Source organism: Sprattus sprattus (genome assembly GCF_963457725.1).
Source record: "Sprattus sprattus genome assembly, chromosome: 4".
In the NCBI taxonomy this organism is placed as follows: domain Eukaryota; kingdom Metazoa; phylum Chordata; class Actinopteri; order Clupeiformes; family Clupeidae; genus Sprattus; species Sprattus sprattus.
The window spans coordinates 48,230,841-48,254,438 of NC_137923.1; the positions used below are offsets into that span (position 1 = coordinate 48,230,841).

Consider the following 23,598-nt stretch of genomic DNA (forward strand, 5'->3'; position numbering starts at 1 on the left):
CAGTCGAGTGCAGGGCACAGGGTATAGCCTGTGTGAGTCAAAGGTGAAGTACTGGTTGATCCCTTGGGCTTCCGGTCCTTCTTAGACATGAGTAGTCACACTGTATGTAGGCATGGGGGGGGGGGGAATCATGTTTGGTGTTGGAAAATGGAATGGAAAAGGTGAGGCGTCGGTTGCACTGGCAGCATCAGTAATACCTGGCAGCATCAGTATTACCTGACTATCGGGCTGACCTCACATTTGCATCTTGTGTCAGAAATGTTAGGTCCAATATTACCTCTTGTGTGGTAGTATGACACCATCCAGTCAAGTGATGTATGAAATATTACAAAAAGCAATAAATACACACATTTTTTATTTGCTTTTTGGCGTTTTGTTTTCTTATTAGTTGAACTGATGTGAATGTTTAAAAACAAATGCGTGATTCAGGTTGTCATGTAACAAATGCTGTGTCCAATATAACCTTTCTATCGAACAGAACATGCTCATGTGCAGTGTGTGAACCAGTGAAAAATGGATCGGTCCTCTTCATATTATCTTCATCTTCCCTTTGCAGGTTGATGACATGCTGGGTGAGGAGAGCGATAACGACAGCGACGAGCAGGGAAAGGAAGACAAGAAGATGGAGGTATCCCGCGGCAACGAAGATGAGGAGGAGGAGAAAGGGGAGGAGAGGCCTCAAACAAGTCAACAGAGTTTGGCAGTTGAGCACCAGCAAGTCCAAGAGCCCAGCGCAAGAGAGGAGAGGAGCCAGACGCAACCCAGCAATGGAGACAGTCTGTCGGGCGGCGAGCCAAGGTAAGACCCCTGGCACATTATCAGGAGGAGACAGACGGAGAGCTCAGATTTTATGTAACCCACACACACACACACTAGTTAGTAGCCTGAGGGTCTCCAAGTCCATGTAGACTTCCAGACACCTGTCTCCCTGCCTGGCGTGTCTCCCGTCTCCGGGCCCTGTGGCGTCTGGCTCAGGTGTTAGGATGTGGCTAAAGGCAGCAAGATGGTGGGGTGTATCCATCTGGGCCCCATGCATAGAACCGCAGAGAGAACCGCAGGGTCCCAGGAACTCCACTCCACACACACACGCGCACATGCACGCGCACAGACACAGACAGACAGACACAGAGACAGACCCAGAGACATACACACACACATGCATATCCTAGACATACAGGTATTTACAGTTTACACAGTTTTACACCCTCAAACAAGAGTGCACCTGTACTTTCACACTCACAGACTCCCAAACACTCACCTGTACAGACACACTTGCAGGCAGAGGTACTCTTAAAACCAGCTTGCATATACAAAAATCATACACAAAAATATGCATGCATGCCCTGTGCACAAATACTTCACTACACAGTAGTTGGTCTCATTTCAAAGAACAACGAGCAGGCTTACATGAGTGAAGTAGACATACTATCCTACTGGTGCAAGGAAAACAACCTCCTCTTAAATGTAAACAAGACCAAAGAGATGATCATAGATTTCAGACGTGATCAGCACAAGATTTACCAACCTCTTATGATCAATGACACTCAGGTGGAAAGGGTAGAGAGTTTTAAATATCTTGGTGTCCATATTACTGAGGACCTGACTTGGACCAAGCATATACATTCATTGGTGGGAAAGGGGCATCAGCGTCTGTTCCACCTCAGACGCCTCAAGTACTTTAAGTTACCTCAACAGCTAATGAAGAACTTTTATAGAACCACCATCGAAAGTATTGTCACTGGGAATATAACAACTTGGTACAGGAACAGCACTGCATTAGACCGTAAAGCCCTAAAGAGAGTGGTGAGATCAGCTGAACGAACCGTTATGAGTGCCCTACCCAACCTAGAAGACATTTATACCAAGAGATGTAAGTCAAGAGCAAGGAACATTATCAAGGATCCCAGTCACCCCAACAACTGCCTCTTCTCCATCATGCGGTCTGGGAAGCGTTACCGCTGTCTCAAGGCCAATACTGAAAGAATGCGGAAAAGTTTTTACCCCCAGGCTGTCAGGATTCTAAATGAGGATTGTGGTCGGAGCACCAGCACATAGCCTTAACACTTTGCACTTTGGACAGTTCTTTCTTTCCTTCTTCTTTTATTTATTAATTTGCACAGTTTTGGTGGTCAGTGGAACAAGCATTTCACTACATTTATAGGCTACCTATATACAGTCCCGCTCAGCAGTATTGGCACCCCTAGTGAATATGAGCAAACAGGCTATGAAAAATATGTCTTTGCTGTTTATCCTCTTGGTCTTCCACTCAAAATATTCATAAAAATCTTACCTTTTCATTGAGGTAAAATAATTGAGAGAAAAAGGTTTTTTTTTTACATTAAATAAATATTATTCTTCAAAACATGTGTGCACAGGTATTGGCACCCCTTAATTAAATGTTTTGTGCAGCCTCCCTTTGCCAAGATAACAGCTCTGAGTCTTCTCCTATAATGCCTGATAAGGTTGGCGAACACATGGCACGGGATCTGACACCATTCTTACATACAGTATCTCTCCAGATCCTTCAGATTCTGAGGTCAACGCTTGTAGACTCGGCTTCAGCTCATCCCACAGATTTTCTTTGGGGTTTAGGTCGGGGGACTGTGATGGCCATGGCAAAACCTTTATTCTGCGGCCGGTGAACCATTTTTGTGTTGATTTTGAGGTATGCTTCGGACCATTGTCCTGCTGGAAGGTCCAACCATGGCCCATTTTAAGCTTACTAGAGGGGGCTGTTAGGTTTTCATTTAATATCTGCTGGTATTTGATCGAGTCCATGATACCATGTATCTTAACAAGATGTCCAGGGCCTTTGAAAGAAAAACAGCCCCACAACATCAAAGATCGGCCACCATACTTCACAGTAGGTATGGGGTGCTTTTCTGTATGGCTATCTTTCTGTCTACGCCAAACCCACACACACTCACAGACACACACACACAGCATGATCATGTTGTTTGATTGTAGTAGACAAGCATGGCATGAATAAAGATTACATTGAAACAGGAAGTTAAGTCTCCCATGAGCACCATGGAGACAGCCACAGATTTGATCAGTCAGACATGGGAGCATCTCTCATAATCTCTCATCATCTCTTAATCACTCCGTCTCCCCTTCTCTCCCGCTCTACCTCTCCCTCTGTAGCCTCTCTTTCATTTTTATCTTCCCTACTTGCAGTCTCTGACACACACACACACACACACATAGAGACACACACAGTCTGAGGGGTAAGGCTGAGAGGCTAAGTGAATATGATGCGGTGAGGGGATTTGTCTCCTTTATGTGCCTGTGTGGTTCTTCACCATGTTGCGTCGCGCTCTGCCCTGCGACACTCATATGCAAGTGAAGCCCATTTGGCCATGAGATGTCTATCAGACTCTAGTCTGCTTCTCCCTCACTCACAAGTGTCATGCTTACTGTCTTTGGGCTCCATGATAGTGGAAATGGGTATTTTCAACTGGTACGAGATTTTCTTGTGTCCATTTCTTGATTTGTGCAGCTCAACAACTTTTTATTGCACATCGTCACTGTGTTCTTGGGTCTTTTCCATTGTGATGAATGACTAATGGAATTTGGCCTGTGTCATCTCATATTTGTACATCAGTGGAACAGGAAGTCATGGTTAACCTCTTAAGAGTTCATAATTAAACAGGTGAACTTAAAAATGTAAAACATGACTGGAAATATACTTCAGTTAGATTTCAATTATAAGATTTTTCTAGGGGTGCCAATAATAGTGGTACACATGTTTTTGTAAAAAATCTTACAATAATTTAACTTCAAAACTCAACCGTTGTTCTCTCTTACAATAATTTAACTTCAATGTAAAGGTAAGATTTTTGTGAATATTTTGAGTGAAACACCAAGAGGATAAACAGCACAGACATATTTTTTCATACCCTGTTTGCTCATATTCACTAGGGGTGCCAATACTGCTGAGCGGGACTGTATGTATGTGACAAATAAAAATACTTTGATACTTTGATACATGCTTGTTTACCATCGTGGTGTGGTGCTCTCTCCATTCTCATGCCGTGGGACCAAATCTGAAAGGTTTAAGTTTGTATATGAAAGCGGTCCAAGGTACTTATCTCTAATAACTAGGCTAAAAAGGGATTTGGCTAGAAATGTTCCCAATATAGCCCAGCGAGTCCCAGTAAAGTTTGGATGTGTGGAAGATCTCTGTCCAGTGGAAATTACTCTTTTTCTAGAGTATTGGTTTCCTGCGAGTGCTCTTGTGTCTGTGTCTGTGTCTGTGTCTGTGTCTGTGTCTGTGTCTGTGTCTGTGTCTGTGTCTGTGTTGTGTCTGTGTCTGTTTGAGAACAGTAGCAATGAGGCATAAGCAAAATGTTATCATGTGAATCGCTGGTGATTTGATCAGAGCTGTCATAAATGGTCTGTTGTTTCAAACTCTCATTTGTACGCATGAACACACACACACAGACACACACACAGACACACACACAGACACAGACAAACACACACACACAGACAAACACACACACACACACAGACAAACACACACACACACACAGACAAACACACACACACACACAGACAAACACACAGACACAGACACACACACACACACACACAGACAAACACAAACACACACACACACACACACAGACAAACACACAGACACAGACACACACACACACACACACACACACACACACAGACACACACAGATACACACACACACACACAGATACACACACAGACATACACACACAGACACACACACACACACACACACACACACACACACACACACAGACACAGACACACACAGATACACACACACACACACAGACACACACAGACACACACAGATACACACACAGATACACACACAGACACACACACACAGACACACACACACAGACACACACACACACACACAGACACACACACACACACACACACACACACACACACACACACACACACACACACACACAGACAGACACACACACACACACACACAGACACACACACACACAGCATGATCACGTGTGTCTGTGTTGTGTCTGTGTCTGTTTGAGAACAGCAGCAATGAGGCATAAGCAAAATGTTATCATGTGAATCGCTGGTGATTTGATTAGAGCTGTCATAAATGGTCTGTTGTTTCAAACTCTCATTTGTACGCATGAACACACACAGACACACACACAGACACACACACAGACACACACACAGACACACACACAGACACACACACAGACACACACACAGACACACACACAGACACACACACAGACACACACACAGACACACACACAGACACACACACAGACACACACACAGACACACACACAGACACACACACAGACACACACACAGACACACACACAGACACACACACAGACACACACAGACACACACAGACACACACAGACACACACAGACACACACAGACACACACAGACACACACAGACACACACAGACACACACAGACACACACAGACACAGACACAGACACACACACAGACACACACAGACACACACAGACACACACAGACACACACAGACACACACAGACACACACAGACACACACACAGACACACACACAGACACACACACAGACACACACACACACAGCATGATCATGTTGTTTGATTGTAGTAGACAAGCATGGCATGAATAAAGATTACATTGAAACAGGAAGTTAAGTCTCCCATGAGCACCATGGAGACAGCCACAGATTTGATCAGTCAGACATGGGAGCATCTCTCATAAACTCTCTTTTTTTATATAATTATTTTTATTATTGCATACAAGAGGCAATACAGGTATCAGCATACTTTGTAATGTTATACAGTTTATACACCTCCTTATGATTTCAACAACACTCATATTCACACATTCATACGTGCAACACAGACACTCAACTGCCCCCTGGCACCCTCCCACCACTCACACGCACAGACAAACCCACCCCCCCTCCCCAACACACACACGCACACACACACGAGCACACACACACACACACACACACCCACTTGGTTCCCATCTCTCCGTCACCACACCCATTCCCTATTTCTTGGCTTTACAAGGCTTCAAACAAATCCTGCCACACCTTATTAAATTGTTGCCTTCTGTTCCGGTCTTCGAACATTGATTTTTCAATATTTAAATAGTATTTCATTAGACCCTTCCATTGCTGTACTGATGGGGCCTCGGAACCCTTCCAATCCTTCAGAATTAATTTTTTATACACCAAAGAGGCAAATATGACCATCCATCCAATGGGATATCTTCAAGTGTGTCTGTATTTTGGAATATGCATCTCGTAGCTGTAAATTCAAGTTTGATGCTACAGGTAGTGGTCATCCATTTTTGAATCTCTAACCATCGCTTGCGGACCTTCTCACATTCCCAGAAGGCATGTATGATTGTTTCCTTGTATATGCCACATTTGACACAAACAGGAGAGAAAGAGGCATCAAATGTATTTATTTTTGATCTTGTGTAATATATTCTAGTCATGAGCTTGTATTGTATGAGCCGCAGATTTTCATTGGTGGTTATTGTATTGGTTTTGCTGAGACATTCCTTCCATATACTGTCAGAGTTAGTTATGTTAAGATCTTTATTCCAACCCTCATATATTTTCTGTAATGAATAATTACTTTCCTGAGCCTCAACAAGATCTTTATACACTTTTCCAATTAATTTCTTGTTTTCATCTGGATTCAAGAATAGTCTCTGAATAACTGGGGGTTCCGAGGAGCTGGGTAACATCTCAAAATTATCTGTTATCCAGCTCTTCAGTTGAAGGTATCTGAAGAGTTCCTTGTTAGTTAAATTGAATTCTGTTACCAGTTGATTAAAAGGCTTTACGTTTGTATCTGAAATAATATCCCCAATAGTTTTTATTCCATTGTCACTCCATGATCTCCACTTTAGCTTCTGCTTTTGGATGGTGATGGATGGGTTATTCCACAGGTACGTGGTCTTTGGGACCATGATTTTTATATCCAAAATTTGTTTTATTCTCGACCATGCTCTTAATGTGCTATTTGTGACAAAACTAACATTCTTAATCTTCACCTTTGTAAATAAGGCTAAAAACAGGTTTTTGCCCCTAAGCTGCTGATCCTCTATGTTTATCCAAGTATCTTCCTCTGATCTGTTTATAATTTTATTAATGTAATAGGCCTGAGCAGAATAGAAATATAGCTCCAGGTTTGGGAAATTTAGCCCTCCCCTTTTTCTATTGTTTTGAAGTAGTTTTCTACTCAGTCTATTCGCCTTATGTGACCAGATAAAAGCGCTGAAAAGTTTATTAATAGTTTGAAAAAACTTTTTAGGTGGGGTCATTGGTATTGTCTGAAAAATGAACAGAAATTTTGGTAGCCATATCATTTTAAGCAAATTGATTCTGCCTATTAAATTAATTGGTAATTCTGTCCATTTATCTAGACTGGCCTTAAGATCCTTTATTAATGGAGAGAAATTGTCTTTATATAGTTTAGTTTTATCTAAACTGATACGACACCCTAGGTATTTAATCCTTTCCTTTTGCCATTTAAAATTGTATTTTAATAAGTTCTCAGTTTTGGGTAAAAACCCCGTTGTTGATAATAGTTCAGTTTTTTCTATATTCATTTTGTAGCCGGATATTTTTGAATACTGCTCAATAATTTTCATCAGATGTGGAATAGATTCTTCTATATTAGTCAGATACAACATCAAATCATCAGCGTACAAACCAAGTTTATAGCATTCCCCTCCGATGGTAATTCCACTTATCTTGTCTGTTTGGCGTATTTTCTGAGCCAACGGCTCTACAGCCAAGGCATATAGTGATGGGGATAGGGGACATCCCTGCCTTGTACCTCTAGTTATCTGAATTGCATCTGAAAGAATACCATTAGAGTAGACGTATGCCTTAGGAGACTTGTATACCGTTTTAATCAATTGTATTATTTCCTTTGGGAAGTCATATGCGTCTAAAACCTCATACAAGTAGCTCCACTCTAAGCGATCAAACGCTTTTTCTGCATCTACCGCCATCAGTGTCACATCTACTTTTTCTTTTTTAGCAAATTGTGTTAGAGATATACAAGTTCTAACATTAGTTTTTAACTGCCTATCTTTAATAAACCCCGTTTGATTAAAATGAATAATTGATGGAAGTATTTCAGTAATTCTATTATTTATAACTTTTGTAATAATTTTATTATCAGCGTTAATCAGACTTATTGGTCTGAAATCTCTCATAAACTCTCATCATCTCTTAATCACTCCGTCTCCCCTTCTCTCCCGCTCTACCTCTCCCTCGGTAGCCTCTCTTTCATTTTTATCTTCCCTACTTGCAGTCTCTGACACACACACACACATAGAGACACACACAGTCTGAGGGGTAAGGCTGAGAGGCTAAGTGAATATGATGCGGTGAGGGGATTTGTCTCCTTTATGTGCCTGTGTGGTTCTTCACCATGCTGCGTCGCTCTCTGCCCTGCGACACTCATATGCAAGTTAAGCCCATTTGGCCATGAGATGTCTATCAGACTCTAGTCTGCTTCTCCCTCACTCACAAGTGTCATGCTTACTGTCTTTGGGCTCTGTTCTACAACTGCTTAAACTATCTTTCTTTCCTTCGTTCTCTCTCTCTCTCTCTCTCTCTCTCTCTCGCCCTCCTAAACTGTCCTTTTTTGTCCTCCCTACCCTCTTCCCCTGTTTCCTGTAGCAGTGTTCTACCGCAGTAAGCTTGCAGGATTGCTGGTGTCTGGCCCCTTTGACCAAGCCTGAACCATGTGTGTGTCTGTGGAGAGGGTGGTGTGTGTGTGTGTGCTTTATTTTTTGTGTGTGCGTGCTTTATACGCAGATGATTTTTTTTTTTCCTTCATGGGGGGCTTAGCTTTGCTCTCATCTCGAAGACCACTCTCTGAAAGCCTGAGTTAATGCTCTGCTCCGTGCTCACAGACGGGGCTCTGCAGGCTGGCACACAGAGCACTTTTGAAGGAAGTTCAGAGAGGATGTTTGACAGCAAACAGCACAGAACTTCGCCATGCCGAGAAGAGTCATGTAAGGTTTCTCTCAGGACTGTGCAGCGGCTGGTCTGTGACATAGCTGGTCATGCTGTTTTGACACAGATGCTTCCAGGTGTGCCCGTAATTGCCCCGAGTCTACTAATGGGTGTCTTTTGGGGCCACTCTTGCCCGCCGCATGACAAAATGACCACCATCGCCGTTGTCACCACTATCATCAAAGTAATAACAGTGTAGGCTTTTGTCGCAAAGCCATTTTAGGAGAAGTCACAGGAAATGTTAAACCCCTCTGGCTTGAAAACACTCGCTGTTAAAGAGAAAAGGGGGGGGTAGGGAATTTTGTAAACAATTTCAAAATCTATTAATGTCGACTGACATAACCTCAAACCGTAATTCTGTTTTCTCCAGCTCAGTGAGTTCTAGTCAGTGCCATTGTCTTTGTCTCCATTTCTGCCTCACTTGTTTTGACTTCTGCTAGCCCTGGCACGTCGCAAAATAATCAAGGACTCGAAAGCAGGTGACTCAACACGAGGCTCCACCAATCCATTTCACGTGTTTAAGACACGCGTGCAAGATGAATGGTTTTCTAATTGATTTGGTTGGCACTGAAACAACGGTCTTAAAAAGACACAAACTAACTGGGGTAATTGCTTTTTCGGTCCAATGTGAAGGGTTTGGTCCAGTATTGGTTTGGCGGTTCATGAGGTCTGTTTGTTTGTTTGTTTATTTGTTTATTGTTTGTCAATTTGCTTTCTGGTATTAGCCAAGGCCTGGTGCTGAGTGTTTGTGTGCTTTTCTTTTTCTGTCGCGACTTGGACATTCTGACCCTGCTGTTCTCAATGGCTGTCTCATGATTTGTAGCTGTGAAGACTGAAGGAGGGCCTTTCTTCTTTCTTTTGTCCTTCCGTATTCTCAAGCGAGCTATCAGCTGTGATTGTGACAGAGTGGCAATGCAGAAAGAGCTTGCTGAAATAGTAACCTGCCATTGGCTGGAACACCTTTGCTTATTGTGTAAGCAAACAAAAAAAGCAAAACAACTGGAACAAGCCCGTTATCAACAGCAGACCTGCCTAGCGCCGGCTTAGACTCTGCCAGCCTTGCCCCTTCTCCAGCAGCACACAACCTGGGAAAACTCTCTCTGTTTCTCTCGCTCTCTCTCTCTCTCTCTCTCTCATTCTCTCTTTCTCTTTAATTCTCTCTCCGTTGTGTCTTTCTTTTTCTTTAATTCTCTCTCCGTCGTGTCTTTCTTTCTCTCTCTCTCTTACCCTCCCTCTTGCTCTCCCTCTCTTTCTTTCTCTCTCTGTCTCTCGCTCTCTGTCTCTCTTTCTTGAAATTAGGCACACCAACACATGTTTGCTGAGAATCGCTCAGTCATGAAACAGCTTTTGGACAGCATGCCATCATGCAGTAAACCCCTGCCCTGTACACTACCTCACTAATAAGAGCTGCTCCCCGTTATGCCAGAGAGAGCTTCATCTGAGCTGTGCTCCGTATGAGTTAGCTATGGGATTAAAGCCATTAGCCTCAGAAAGCTTCCCCTATAGCCTCCACTGGTGCAAAGGTTGTCATCCTAAAAGACAGATCAGTCAAGCATACTTAGCAAGATTAGACCAGACAGCTCTGCCCAATTAAACACTTCCAAAAAGAAAAGGTAGAGTGAGAGATCAGTCTACGTTGGTTAACTGACAGTTGGATGGCTATGTGGAGAAAAGCGGAAGAGTCTGGATGGTTAAATGCATTTTCAGCAGTTATGAAAATGGGTGAATTTTTGGAGAAACCAAAAGAGAGCAGGAGAGGCTTTCTTCCCTGGGAGGATGGATAGATGGAGGCCTGTCCACAAAGAAGCAAGTGACTGCATTCTCTCAAATGACAGACGGACGGACGGATGGATGGATAGATGGACAGATGTATGGATGAAAAACTCCTCAAAGAGCAATAAGTGACTCAGACTTGCTGACCCCATCCCGCTTCCTTCATGGTCCTTTTACTTCTCCTCCTCTACCTCTTCTCCCTTCTTCTCCCACTCCTCTGTGTCCATTCTCTGATTGCAATCATCTCCCACTCCAGAAATGCAACGCTCACAGGCCGCGCTTGTCACCCGTCATTCGTGGCCATCGAGGCCCTTCATTATCTGGAGAGCCTCCTGCTGGGCAGCTAGTCGAGCGTTCACAACCAGCGTAGTCGAGGGCGTCACGCTAAAGATTAGCGTCTACTCAGACACGAACAAGGGAGGGAAAGAGAGGGAGAGCAAGAGAAAGCCAGACTTGAAAGGGCTCATAATGAAATAATGTGGACAGCCAGGGGCTATATTTTGCTATCCCCACCGTTTCTGACGTCTTGTCTAATGCGACACTGGCAAAAGTGCCACTTGATGTTCATCTATGTCGGAGGTCCTATGTCCTATAACTGCAGCTGTTATGCCACAACCAGAATGGGCTTAAGATCATTTTGGTCATGGCCAAAAAGCAAAGCTGTGATGGTCAATTTCTTTGTAAGACTTCAAAGGCCCACAACAAGGCCATCTTCACCATGTTGGCAACAAATGTTTCATTTGTTACAGGAAATGTCAATTTAGTTTTTGTTGTGATGTTTGGGAACACATAACCTGCCAGGGATCCTTTTCTTGTCAGCTGTCCTAAAACAGCCTATTCTGTGCAGGTGGGTATGGAGTATGCTCTTGGTGGGCATGGAGTATGCTCTCGGTGGGCATGGAGTATGCTCTCGGTGGGCATGGAGTATGCTCTCAGTGGGCATGGAGTATGCTCTCGGTGGGCATGGAGTATGCTCTCGGTGGGCATGGAGTATGCTCTCGGTGGGCATGGAGTATTGAGTTGCATACTAACAAACCAAGTTTGCTCTTAGACACCATAGAGTCTCTCTCTTTCTCTCTCACTCTCTCACTCACTCACTCACTCATTCACTCACTCACTCACTCACTCACACGATGATGGGACTCTAGTCGGTAATGTGTTTTGTTGCCTTTTAGTGTCTTTGGGGTGTGTTGTGGTTGTTTGTCCTTAAGGCTTGCTCCACACCCATGTTAAAGTTTGTGTTTAGAAAAGCCCTTAGATGTAGCGTAGGCCTATTGATCACACCCCATTAGAAGCAGAGAGTGAGATGTAAACAGTTACGGTGAGTTCAGATTAAGCTTGACATTGACTCAGGCTAGGGCTTGTGTTTGAGACTGAGAGGGAATTAGTTTGTCTGTTGGATTGCAAGACAAGTGTCATATCCAATGATATCCATCTTCTCTTGTCTCTTGCCTGTCTCTTTCTCTCACACACACACACATTAATGTATACACAGACCAGTTCACCCAGATAAATACATTAATAAAACCTCTCTGCCTCTGTCCCTGAACTCCTCTTAAATGCGTTTCTGTCTTTGTTTTCCTTGTTGTTCTTCAAATCCTCTCCTCCCAGACATGTTCTCTTTCTCACACACACACACACACACACACACACACACACACACACACACACACACAGACACACACACAGCAGCACATCAGTTCAGACATAATCCACACAAACGTGAAGGAAGTACACAAAATAAGCAAACAGCCTTTTAAAAAATTAGATCTTATTTCCTCACTTTCACTCTCACTCATACACACACACACACTCACACACACACTCACACACACACACACACACACAGACACACAGACACACAGACACACAGACACACAGACACACAGACACACACAGACACACACAGACACACACAGACACACACAGACACACACAGACACACACAGACACACACAGACACACAGAGACACACAGAGACACACACAGACACACACAGACACACAGAGACACACACAGACACACACAGACACACACAGACACACACAGACACACACAGACACACACAGACACACACAGACACACACAGACACACACAGACACACACACAGACACACAGACACACAGACGCAGAGACGCAGAGACGCAGAGACACACAGACACAGTGGTACCTCAGAAGTAAATGGCGTGAGAGGCCTACAGTGCAGTGCCCCAGCAGAGCCATCAGCCCACCGTTCCCGAAGCATCCGGCGTAATTGGCTGCTCTCGTTGGCGTGGAAACGCGCTCGCTGGCCAGGTTTTCATGAGCACTGAGGCCCATTACCACCACGTGCCCAGCACCGTCCCCCACCGTCCGTGGCTTTACCTACGTACGCTCATTCAGAGACGAGTGATTACTGCATACATGCCGAGGTGATGTGGGTTTGTTTGTCTATTCTAACTATGACTGTGGCCCTGTGTGGTTCTCTCTTTTAATGATTGTGTGTGTGTGTGTGTGTGTGTGTGTGTGTGTGTGTGTGTGTGTGTGTGTGTGTGTGTGTGTGTGTGTGTGTGTGTGTGTGTGTGTGTGTGTGTGTGTGTGTGTGTGTGTGTGTGTGTGTGTGTGTGTGTCTGTCTACTCCTGCTCATCAATGCTGAAATATAACAGTGTGTGAAGCGTGTGTGTTTAAGTCGGCGGGATTAAATTATCGACAGTTTTCTGCTATGAAAGGAGCAGAGGATTCACTGTGTGTAACGCTGACTGATAAAAGATTAGGCTAAAGACGAAGTAGCGGTCACTGTAGGCCGAAGGCTAAGGAGTCCCAAGAGGGCTCTCTGTTTCACTCCGTCGATTTCTCTTTCTCTCTCTTTTCCCCCGTCTCATATTCTCACTCCTGAGCGTAAACCGCAGCCCTTACTCTAACCTCTCAGACCTCGCCTCGTCTCTGGCCACGTCCACGCCGGTTCTCCGTCTAGGAGCGTGTTGGGAGAAATTGGAGCCAAGAGCTCAGGGAATTTGCTCGTCTCCCTCCTCATCCTGCTGCTCTGCTGCGTCTCCCTAGCATAAATGATGAGGGCATTAGGCTTCCGGAAAGTTCCTTCCTCCCGGGGTCATTAAGCCCACCTCTCCTCAGTCCTGTGAGCTTGATTGACAAGCTTTCAGAAGCCCACTGACAATGAAGGAGCAGTCCTGAATAGGGATGGGAATCGAGAACCGGTTCTTTTTTAGAACCTGTTCCCAGTGAACCGATTCTTTGGAATAGTCAGCCTAATTCTTTAGTGGTTCTGCTATCAGTCCTCTGTACGTTGCGCGTGCGCAAACTTTTATAGATTCTTCAGACTGCAGCAAACATGGAAACTAGGTTGAAGCGCTCTTAAGTTTGGCTGTATTTCTTACGACAAAATGACAACTACGCCACTTGTAACGTGTGTAAAAAGTCTATTTCGTTGAAGGGAGGAAATACAACAAATATGAAAAAGGATTTGAACACACAGCATGGAATTGTGTAGGCGATAAAGTTATCTTCTGTCCCTTCGTTGGAAGCATACATTTTAGCTCCGGCATTGGTCTCCCATTATTGATCACTTCACGTTTGGATTGAATGTTCGGTTTTGAGAAATGTTTTATCGTAACGGTGTTAATTATCGGAGGGCGTTTGTTATCCGCAAACGTTCGAGTTGTCATGTGAAACCATTATTAAACGGCATCGTATTATTCTAAAGCGTTGGGATGAAAATGGAAGATTCTATAGCTAAGCTAGCGTAGGTATGTCAGTTATATGACAGTGTCCAAAATCGGCCATTCTGTTAAACAATTAAATACTAGGTTAAATAATGGATTAAAAATCATCAGCTAAATTGATCCATTATTAAACTTAACATTCAATTGTTTAACAGAATGGCCGATGTTGGACACTGTCATATAACTGTCATAGCTACACTAGCTTAGCTATAGAATCTTCCATTTTCAGCCCTCTTCATTGAGGCAGAGGTAGTGTTTGCCTCTCCTCTGTTCTTTCAATGTGGCTTGATTTTGTCAGTGCCATTTATTTAATTGTGTAAACCAGCTTTCACTTTATAAATAATCTCCATTTCCATCCAATTTAGCTGATGATGTCGTTCAGAGCCAGGCAGGTTCAGAGGCTGGTAGTCTGTCTAACACATCCTTTCTTCGAGTCAGGGAAAAATAAAATGATCTCGTATCCTTCCGGAGAAAGCAGACATGCTTATTTTTCGAAAAGGAATTGTTGATGATCCATACAATTGATGGTTGCAGACTTAATGGTATTTGCCACTGCTAGTTTCATTTTTAGCAGCTCAGTTCTATAGGCTACCAGTTTTAAAAAAAGGAAGTAGCATTGTAATTTCTAGGAACATGTTTAAATTAAACAGAATACATTTTATTTAAGTTTTATTGTAATCTTAATTTCTACAGAAGAATTTCAGTTTTATATTTAGTTCAAGATGAATATGTATAAATGTTTTTGGTTATTTATAAAGTTGAAATGTGTATGAAAACATACTGTATATGGTGTGTGCAGCATTATAGAAAGTTATATAAAAGAAAAAAATGTGCTCTTTTTTTCACCCCCTTGCCCAATAAGAATCGATAAGAGAATCTAGGGGGACACAGTTCATCCAGAGGTTCCCTGTGAATGAATGAATGGGTGGGTGGGTGCTGACTGAGGTAACGGTGCACAGAGAGAGGGACGCCCTGAGTTGAGTGTTGGCTCATGTGTGGCAGTAAGATGTGCAGGGTGGCGCTGTGTGGCCGTAAGATGTGTAGGGGTGGCACTGTGTGGCCGTAAGATGTGTAGGGGTGGCACTGTGTGGCAGTAAGATGTGCAGGGTGGCTCTGTGTGGCCGTAAGATGTGTAGGGGTGGCATTGTGTGGCAGTAAGATGTACAGGGTGGTGCTGTGTGGCAGTAAGATGTGCAGGGTGGTGCTGTGTGACAGTAAAAGCTGTAGGGTGGCACTGTGAGTGCATCTCAATTAGGGCTGGGTATCACTAGGTACCCCACGATACGATACTATCACGATATTTTACCCACGATAACGATAATATCACGATACAGCGATTCTGCGATTATCGATATATTGCAAGAAATTTCACCCACGATACATCACGATATCTGTGCCACTGAAGAAATTCAGAATTTATGAATTGCACTGAATCCATTTCACATGAATTACACGAAAAATCAAGAATCAAGAAAAAACAAGTAAAACTAGAAAATGCATTTCCTGAAGGAAATACCAGTGCATGAAATGCAAAGGTTAAGAAAGGAAGAAGAAAAGAAAGAAGAGTGAAAGAAGGAAAGAAGAAAGGAAAGAAGAGTGGAAGAAGGAAAGACAAAAGGAAAGAAGAGTGAAGAAAGGAGAGAAGAGTGGAAGACGGAAAGAAGAAAGGAAAGAAGAGTGAAAGAAGGAAAGAAGAAAAGAAAGAAGAGTGGAAGAAGGAAAGAAGAGTGGAAGAAGGAAAGAAGAAAAGAAAGAAGAGTGAAATAATGAAAGAAGAAAGGAAAGAAGAGTGAAGGAAGGAAAGAAGAGTGGAAGAAGGAAATAAGAAAAGAAAGAAGAGTGAAAGAAGGAAAGAATAAAGGAAAGAAGAGTGTAATAAGGAAAGAAGAGTGAAGAAAGGAAAGAAAAGTGGAAGAAGGAAAGAAGAGTGGATGAAGGAAAAAAGAAAGGCAAGAAGAGTGGAAGAAGAAAATAAGAAAGGAAAGAATAGTGGAAGAAGGAAAGAAGAGTGAACAAGATTGGCTCTGGATGAAGAGATAAAGAGAGAGTGAAAATATTGAAAAAAGGAGATAAAAGTGGAGTGAAGAAGAGAGATTGAGTGTGAAAGAAAGTTGACTGAGAGAGAAAGATGGAGAGATGGAGAGAAAAAAAATAGAGAATGGATGGTGTCTTAATGTTCCTAGTTACAGTTAAATTGAGAGGGACAGAGAGAGAAGAGGTTCCTTTGATTTGGCACAGGTGTCAGTAAAGCACAGGTGCAAGCCAGTTTAAAGACCCTATTATGATGTCATAATGGCCCAATGTAAGTCAATGGGAGGAATTTATATTCTTTTTTAATATCTTTAATATCTTAAAAAGTATAAAGTTTAGAAAAGTGAAAAATACATAGCATAAGTGTCGTTTACAAGACCTACGCGACAAAGTTTGAATGAAGTTTCTACGTTAAGCGGTTCGGGCTGAATTAATCGCAGACAAAGGTAACAAGAATAAGAAGAAGAAGAAGAAGAAGAAGAAGAAGCCTAGGAATAACAATACAGGGCATTTCATGCACTGTAATAAAGTGTACTGCACAGTGTACAGAATGATGCAAAGTAATGCTTCAAAAATATTTTCTGCAAAGTAACAGAAAATTTGAAAACAAAATAAATGCAGAAAACATATTTCAGCGCTTAGTTATCAACTTTTCTGTAAACAATGGACACAGTGCTGCTGAACAAGCAGAATCAAATTGTTTTATGAAAACTTTGTTCTTTGTGAACACAGAGCATTTAACCTATGCTTAGTATTTAACTTCTGTACAATTCAACTACCGTAAATCCTCAAATAGTGGCCGGGGCTTGTATTTACTTAGGCTGCACAGCGCACCGGCCTTTATTTGGGGCAGGCTTGTATTAGGGGAAGGCCTTTATTTCTTACTTATCTTCTGTTATAGAATTGTACTATTTAAATAATGGGCATAATTGCAGTAGGCGAATATAATTAATTGCATATGCGTTCAACACTTCCTGCACATCGCGTAGCGCTTTAGGTCAGGGTGTGTCAACGTAAAAAATAAACATCGGAGTTATGGTCTTCACTGTCAGTCACGGAGGCAAATATTTCCAAAGCCTTCAATTTAATAATTTTTCTAGACACTCTATTATGCTTATCGCGGGCTGAAAACATATATTCAACGAGCTGGTTTGATATTCAGCCTTTCTTTCTTTCTACCTCCACCTGCTAGTCGTAGCCTATCGCATTCGTCTCGGGTCAATGTCAAACTTCTTTGCTGCTTTTTCTCCCGAATGTTCTTCAGCAATCATACACCATCTCTTTGAATTTAATATCAAAGTTACGTAAGTCTATTACTGCTTTATGATCCCTTCTGGAAAAAGTAACCTAGCCAACTAAAACGTTACAGATAAACAACAGTAGGCTATACGATACGTGCATTTAGGCTAAACATTCGCCTATAGCCCTACGTGAGGAAATTTCTTTTTTAATTGCAAACAGCCCATGAGATTAGCCAACAATATCATATAATATAATATTAAACATGAGGAGAAGATGTATTTGTGAAATGCATTCAATTAAATTGTGATGCCTACTTTGAGGCGACGGACTGATGCTGGTAGGCTACAGTAATATACCGGTAGGCTACTTTATTTCACCACCGGCTTGTATTCGGGGCCCGGGCTTTATTTGTCCGTATGGACCACGACCCCGGCTACTATCTGAAGCCCGGCCTCTAATTGAATCCCGGCCTTTATTTGAGGATTAACGGTAAATCTGTAATGTGCAAACGTTTCAAAACAGCATGTTCTTCTTCAGGAAGAGCAACTGGTCAGCATGCTCAGAGGTGAGACAGCTCCTTTGAGAGCTGATTATGTCACCTGCTGTAGAGAAGACACGTTCCGCAGGTAAAAATGTAAACAAAGATGGCGGACCAACTCCGCTGACGGTCTTGTTTTGTATGTAAATGTACATGTTGTCAGCGTTTTCGCGCTTAGATTTTTCAAAAGTTACCGAGAAATAGACACTGCACTATCCGATAACACCATCATTGTAACCATCAATAATGGTTGATGTGATTTGCGAGGCGTCACTCAGCCAACTTTCTAACATCAGCACGTTAGCCTTCACTCTAATTCATGAGCGCCCTCATGTGGGGTCTTGAAGTAGTGACTCTAGATTAAGTCTGTAGCGGGTTTTTGTGAGAGAATCTGTTTAGAACGGCTGTATGTTTATTGTTTAAATATCGATATTTGGCGTCAGTATATCGATAACGTCCCGCAAGACGAAATATCGCGATATATCGTCATATCGATATTTTGGCACACCCTTAATCTCAATGCTCTTTAAATGTAAGAGAGCTGTCTTACAACCTTGGTGTCTCATCCAGACAGCTGTCTTGCGAGAGGTTATTATGATTATTTAAAAAAAAAGTTGTTTACGAACGTTCTTTTATGACGCTAGTATGCTGAAAGAACATAGGTTACTTACGTAGCTAACTTACGTAGGCTAACGTACTGATGTTAGAAAGTTGGCTGACTGAAGCCTCGCAAATCACATCAACCATTATTGCTGGTTTCAATAATGGTGTTATCGGATATTGCAGGGTCTATTTCTCGGTAACTTTTGAAAAATCTAAGAGCGAAAACGCTGAAAACATGTACATTTACATACAAAACACGACCGTCAGCGGAGTTGGTCCGCCACCTTTATTTACATTAGTCAGTTGCCAGAGGGTCGTGGCGCACAGGTTTGTGGGTAATAGACAGCATCAAGGCTACATCAATGGTTCCTTGAAAAATGACTGTTATGTGACGTATTTTAAGGTATCGAAGACCCAGAGGAAAATAATTAAGCAAATTGAGACGGTCTTTCCTTCTCTTCTCAGCAATAATGCAACTTTTTATTCGGTTCGCTTTGGAAACAAGTTTGTGGGTGGCGCCTGTTTTCGGGTTTGCCTCTTCTCCCTCTAAATGCAGATTGTTTTTTCATGTTTTTTTTTGAGATTGCTCTTTTTTTCACCCAGGTTGCTGGATTGTTTTTGCAGCTTTTATTTGTGTTGTTCTGTTGCAGTGTTTCTGAATGTGGTATAGCTCTCTCCCTTAAAAGTATAGGTTTAGCTTGTACTGCAAAATCTACTGAACATTGTGGCCTGACAAGGCATTAGGCAAGGTACATTAATTTGCCCGATGGTATATAGAAATGTCCTCATACAATACCTGGATTGAATCCGGAACGACTCTTTCCCCCACAACTCTTAAAGACATTTGTGTGTGTGTGTGTGTGTGTGTGTGTGTGTGTGTGTGTGTGTGTGTGTGTGTGTGTGTGTGTGTGTGTGTGTGTGTGTGTTTGAGCGCATGAGCGCATGAGCGCATGAGCTGTATATGAGCTAATTTGGTGTATGAGCTAATTTGGTTATAAAGTAATTAGTGGTGACCTTTCACTGTAGAACCACTCCGACTGCAGGAGGACGTCCCCAGTGGTGGGGCTCCTCCTCTGCGCTGCTTTAATGGCTGATGCCCATTAAGTAACTGAAGGGCGAGTCAAAGTGCTACGCGGATACCCCGTGACCTCCTGACCCGGCCTGTCTGGTCTCTTTTAGACTCAGACTTTCAGACCCAAGACAGCTTTATAGCCGGTGGGTTGGGTTTTATTCATCAGGAGAGTTTAGGGAGAGAGAGTGGACGACGAGAGAGAGAGAGGATGACAAGAGAGAGAGATTGGAGGATGATAGAGAGAGAGTGGAGGATGAGAGAGAGAGAGTGGGGGATGAGAGATTGGAGGACGAGAGAGAGCGGAGGGCGATAGAGAGCAAGAGAGTGGAGGACCGTAGAGAGACAGTGAGAGCTGTCAGTAGCTATGGTCCTCAGCGGCTTTGAGGGAAGAGAGGGTTTTCAGGTTTTGTCCAGAGGACTCTGTCTAGGCTGGTCTGCACCTTACACTTGAGTGAATCATCTACGTCTCTTTCTGGCGGGTGCTGGGTCGCTCTCTCGCTTTCTTTCTCTTTTTATTTCATTTTTTTCATTTTCTCTCTGTTTTTCTGTCACTCATTCACTTAATCACTCACTCACTCTCTCATGGCAAGCCTGATTCTCTCCGTCTCCGTGTCTCAAGGCTGTGAGAGTGTGAGAGAAGTATGTGGTCGTGAGGTGGAGAAGAATGGAGACGGAGAGGAGAGGAGGGGATGGGATGGGAGGGCGCTGGGTGTGTGGGCGTGTTTGTTTGGGAGGTGGATGGAGGTGGAGGGGCTTTGAAGTGTGACTACACTGGCCCTGGCTGGGCAAAGCCAAGCAACAGAGCAGCCTGCACAGACAGAAGGAAGGGAGGTGTGTGTGTGTGTGCGCCTGTGTGTGTGTGCGTGTGTGCGTGTGTACATGTCAACATGGATATCATTTTCTGTTGGTATGGACAGAGAAATCTTGATGAGAGAGATATTATGTTGAGGTTAACCTAGATCACATCAAATGAGAGTTGGAAAGCAAGAGTATTCTTTGACTGTGTTCTACGCTAATGTAAATGAAGACACCAAATCCATCTTGCTGCAACAGAGTGAGACTTCTGTTTGTGTGTGTGTGTGTGTGTGTGTGTGTGTGTGTGTGTGTGTGTGTGTGTGTGTGTGTGTGTGTGTGTGTGTGTGTGTGTGTGTGTGTGTGTGTGTGTGTGTGTGTGTGTGTGTGTGTGTGTTTGAGAGACAGATGTGTAACAGAGAAAAGAGCGGAAGGATGACCCAGTTCAGAGTCAAAAGCAAGGTGGGAGGGGGGTCTGCGTGGTTGCCAGGGCGATGAAACCATTCAAATGTCGCCCCATTTCCAGCAGCGCCGCAGCAGAAATCAGGAACGACTGTCACCATGGCGATCCATCATTTCAACATCTGAATCCAGCACCGCATCCAGCTCTTTTTTGTTCCGCTTAGCAGCCAAAGGGAGAAGAGGCCCCTATCAACATCGTATCATGTATTATTCTCTACTGATTAGCTGTCCAGCTCCTCTGTGATTTAGGGCCCATGTCTTACTCAAGTTTTCACGCAGCAACGAAATAAAGCCTTGGCCGTTCTCATCCAATTTTCGATGTTGCCAAACTGAAAATGAATGCATAAATATCAGTACTCTACTGACGCTGATGGCTGTATTACATAATCTTGCCGCGTTGATTGATTGCCCTGTTTCTTTTCATTTGGAATGAGCGATGGGTTGTCATGCCATGACTGATGCAACACCTGGCAGCCAGTCAGCCTTTACATTAGCGGTTGAAGTTGAGTTTCCCCTCCATCTCCCTATAGGTTGCCACAGCAGACATGTGATATAAGGCCATCCCCCCCCCCCCCCCCCACACACACACACACATCTAATTAATGGGACCGGGTGCAACAGGGTTCAACCACAGGAGCCTGATTTATTCAGAGCGGTGTGGCTGCGGGTGATGGACGATGGCGTCCGCATTTGAGTGGATTAGAATGCCAGCCGTCTCCATGGTGAATGATAAGGCATCAGGGGTTGATTAGAGAGTGGCGTGGGGGTCGCAGCAAGTCGTCATGGAGTTCCTGTGCATGTTTATGTAGATAGTTTCGCACTCATCACAGGGTACTTCTCAGATAAAGCCACGCTCCTTTTAAAGTGTATTTGCAGAGGTCTCTGTCACTCTCACGTCATTAAATTATCCCTTTCTTCTGTTTTTCCAGATTGGTCTGACTTGATTGTCTGGTTTACCAGATTGCCCTGACTTGATTGGCTGGTTTACCAGTTTTGGCTGATTTGATCTGACCCTTGCAGCATAATAGTATGCGTGGGTAAGAGTGGGGGGTGGGGGGGCGTGCCTCCTTTGCCTTAAGCAGCTGTCGGGAGCATGACAGGCCTGCAGGCCCTGCAGCGGGCTTAATGGTCTGGAAGTGGCGCATCCCTAATGCCTGTCTTCTTGCATCATCCCCTCACTGCCGTCCTGGCCCAGGCCAGCCTAAACTGGAGCTGCATTATTTGCCCTAACGTAATTACACCAACAGAGACATATTAGGTTGTGTGGTGTATGTATGTTTGTATGTATGTATGAATGTGTGTGTAGTGTGTGTGTGTGTGTGTGTGTGTGTGTGTGTGTGTGTGTGTGTGTGTGTGTATATATTGACATGAGGACGCCTCCCAGGTCTGGACCTTGCCTGTGTGTGTAGGTGCGTGTACTGACAGGAAGACACCTCATGGTCAGTCGACCAAATAAATGCACATATCTGTGTGTACATGTGTGTCTCTCTGTGTTGTGTGTCTGTGTGTGCATGTGTGTCCCTCTGTGTTGTGTGTGCATGTGTGTCTGGGTGTCAGCCGCTGCATGCAGGATTTTGTTAATTAGTACTCGTGTTCCAGCGTCCTCCCCCTCGCATTCCCTTCATGTTGGCATGGGCCAACATCTGCAGCCACGAGCGATGGCAGTACTCTGAACTCCCCTCAAAAGTTTTCAGGAGATCGGACGAGGACAGACACAGACTCAAGCACACTTTCCAACATCCGGATAGAATCCTCCCCCCCTTACAAAGGAGCCGCTCCCTCCATTCCACTCATCCACTCTAAGAAGGCTGTTCTGTTCTATTTCATGCCATTGCCTCTCAGCATGCTGGCTCAGTGGATGAGGGTTATTTTACGCCTCTTTCACTGTTGGGCGCGTGCCTCCAGCTACTTTGGTGCACTTAAGTGGGAGAACTTTACTTAAGTATACATTTTCTCCCCAGGACGTGCAACGTTCTGAACTCACTCCGGATGAGTTCGCCACCAACAGGAGGGTGAGCCGTGTCGAGCTATTTGAAGTGCATTCATCCAGTGGCTTCCTTTTGCGTACTTTAGTCTTCAATTAGCCAGGTTCATTAATAGATCAAATTTATGCAAACCAGGCTAAATGTTAATAAAGCCGTAAAAGGAAGCAAATTGGAACACGTCTCGGCAGACTGCACTCTTAATGATACCGTGAGCGTGATGAATCGATGGGTTTCATTGTGGTGAGAGCTACTGCGATGACTGCAAACGATCTACAGCGAGACCATAGCTGTAAGAACAAGGGTGTTTTCGGGTTGTTTTTTCCCCTTAATCAGTGCAAGA

General features: G+C 43.7%; 1 protein-coding gene across 1 annotated transcript in view; it reads left to right on the forward strand.

Annotated features, from left to right (window-relative positions):
* ctdp1 (CTD (carboxy-terminal domain, RNA polymerase II, polypeptide A) phosphatase, subunit 1) overlaps positions 1-23,598 on the forward strand; it is a 134,479-nt gene that overhangs the window by 75,705 nt on the left and 35,176 nt on the right. Inside the window, exon 12 of the mRNA XM_080837049.1 lies at positions 557-798. Coding sequence (XP_080693175.1) covers positions 557-798 — 242 coding nt within the window. The remainder of the gene's footprint in view (positions 1-556; positions 799-23,598) is intronic.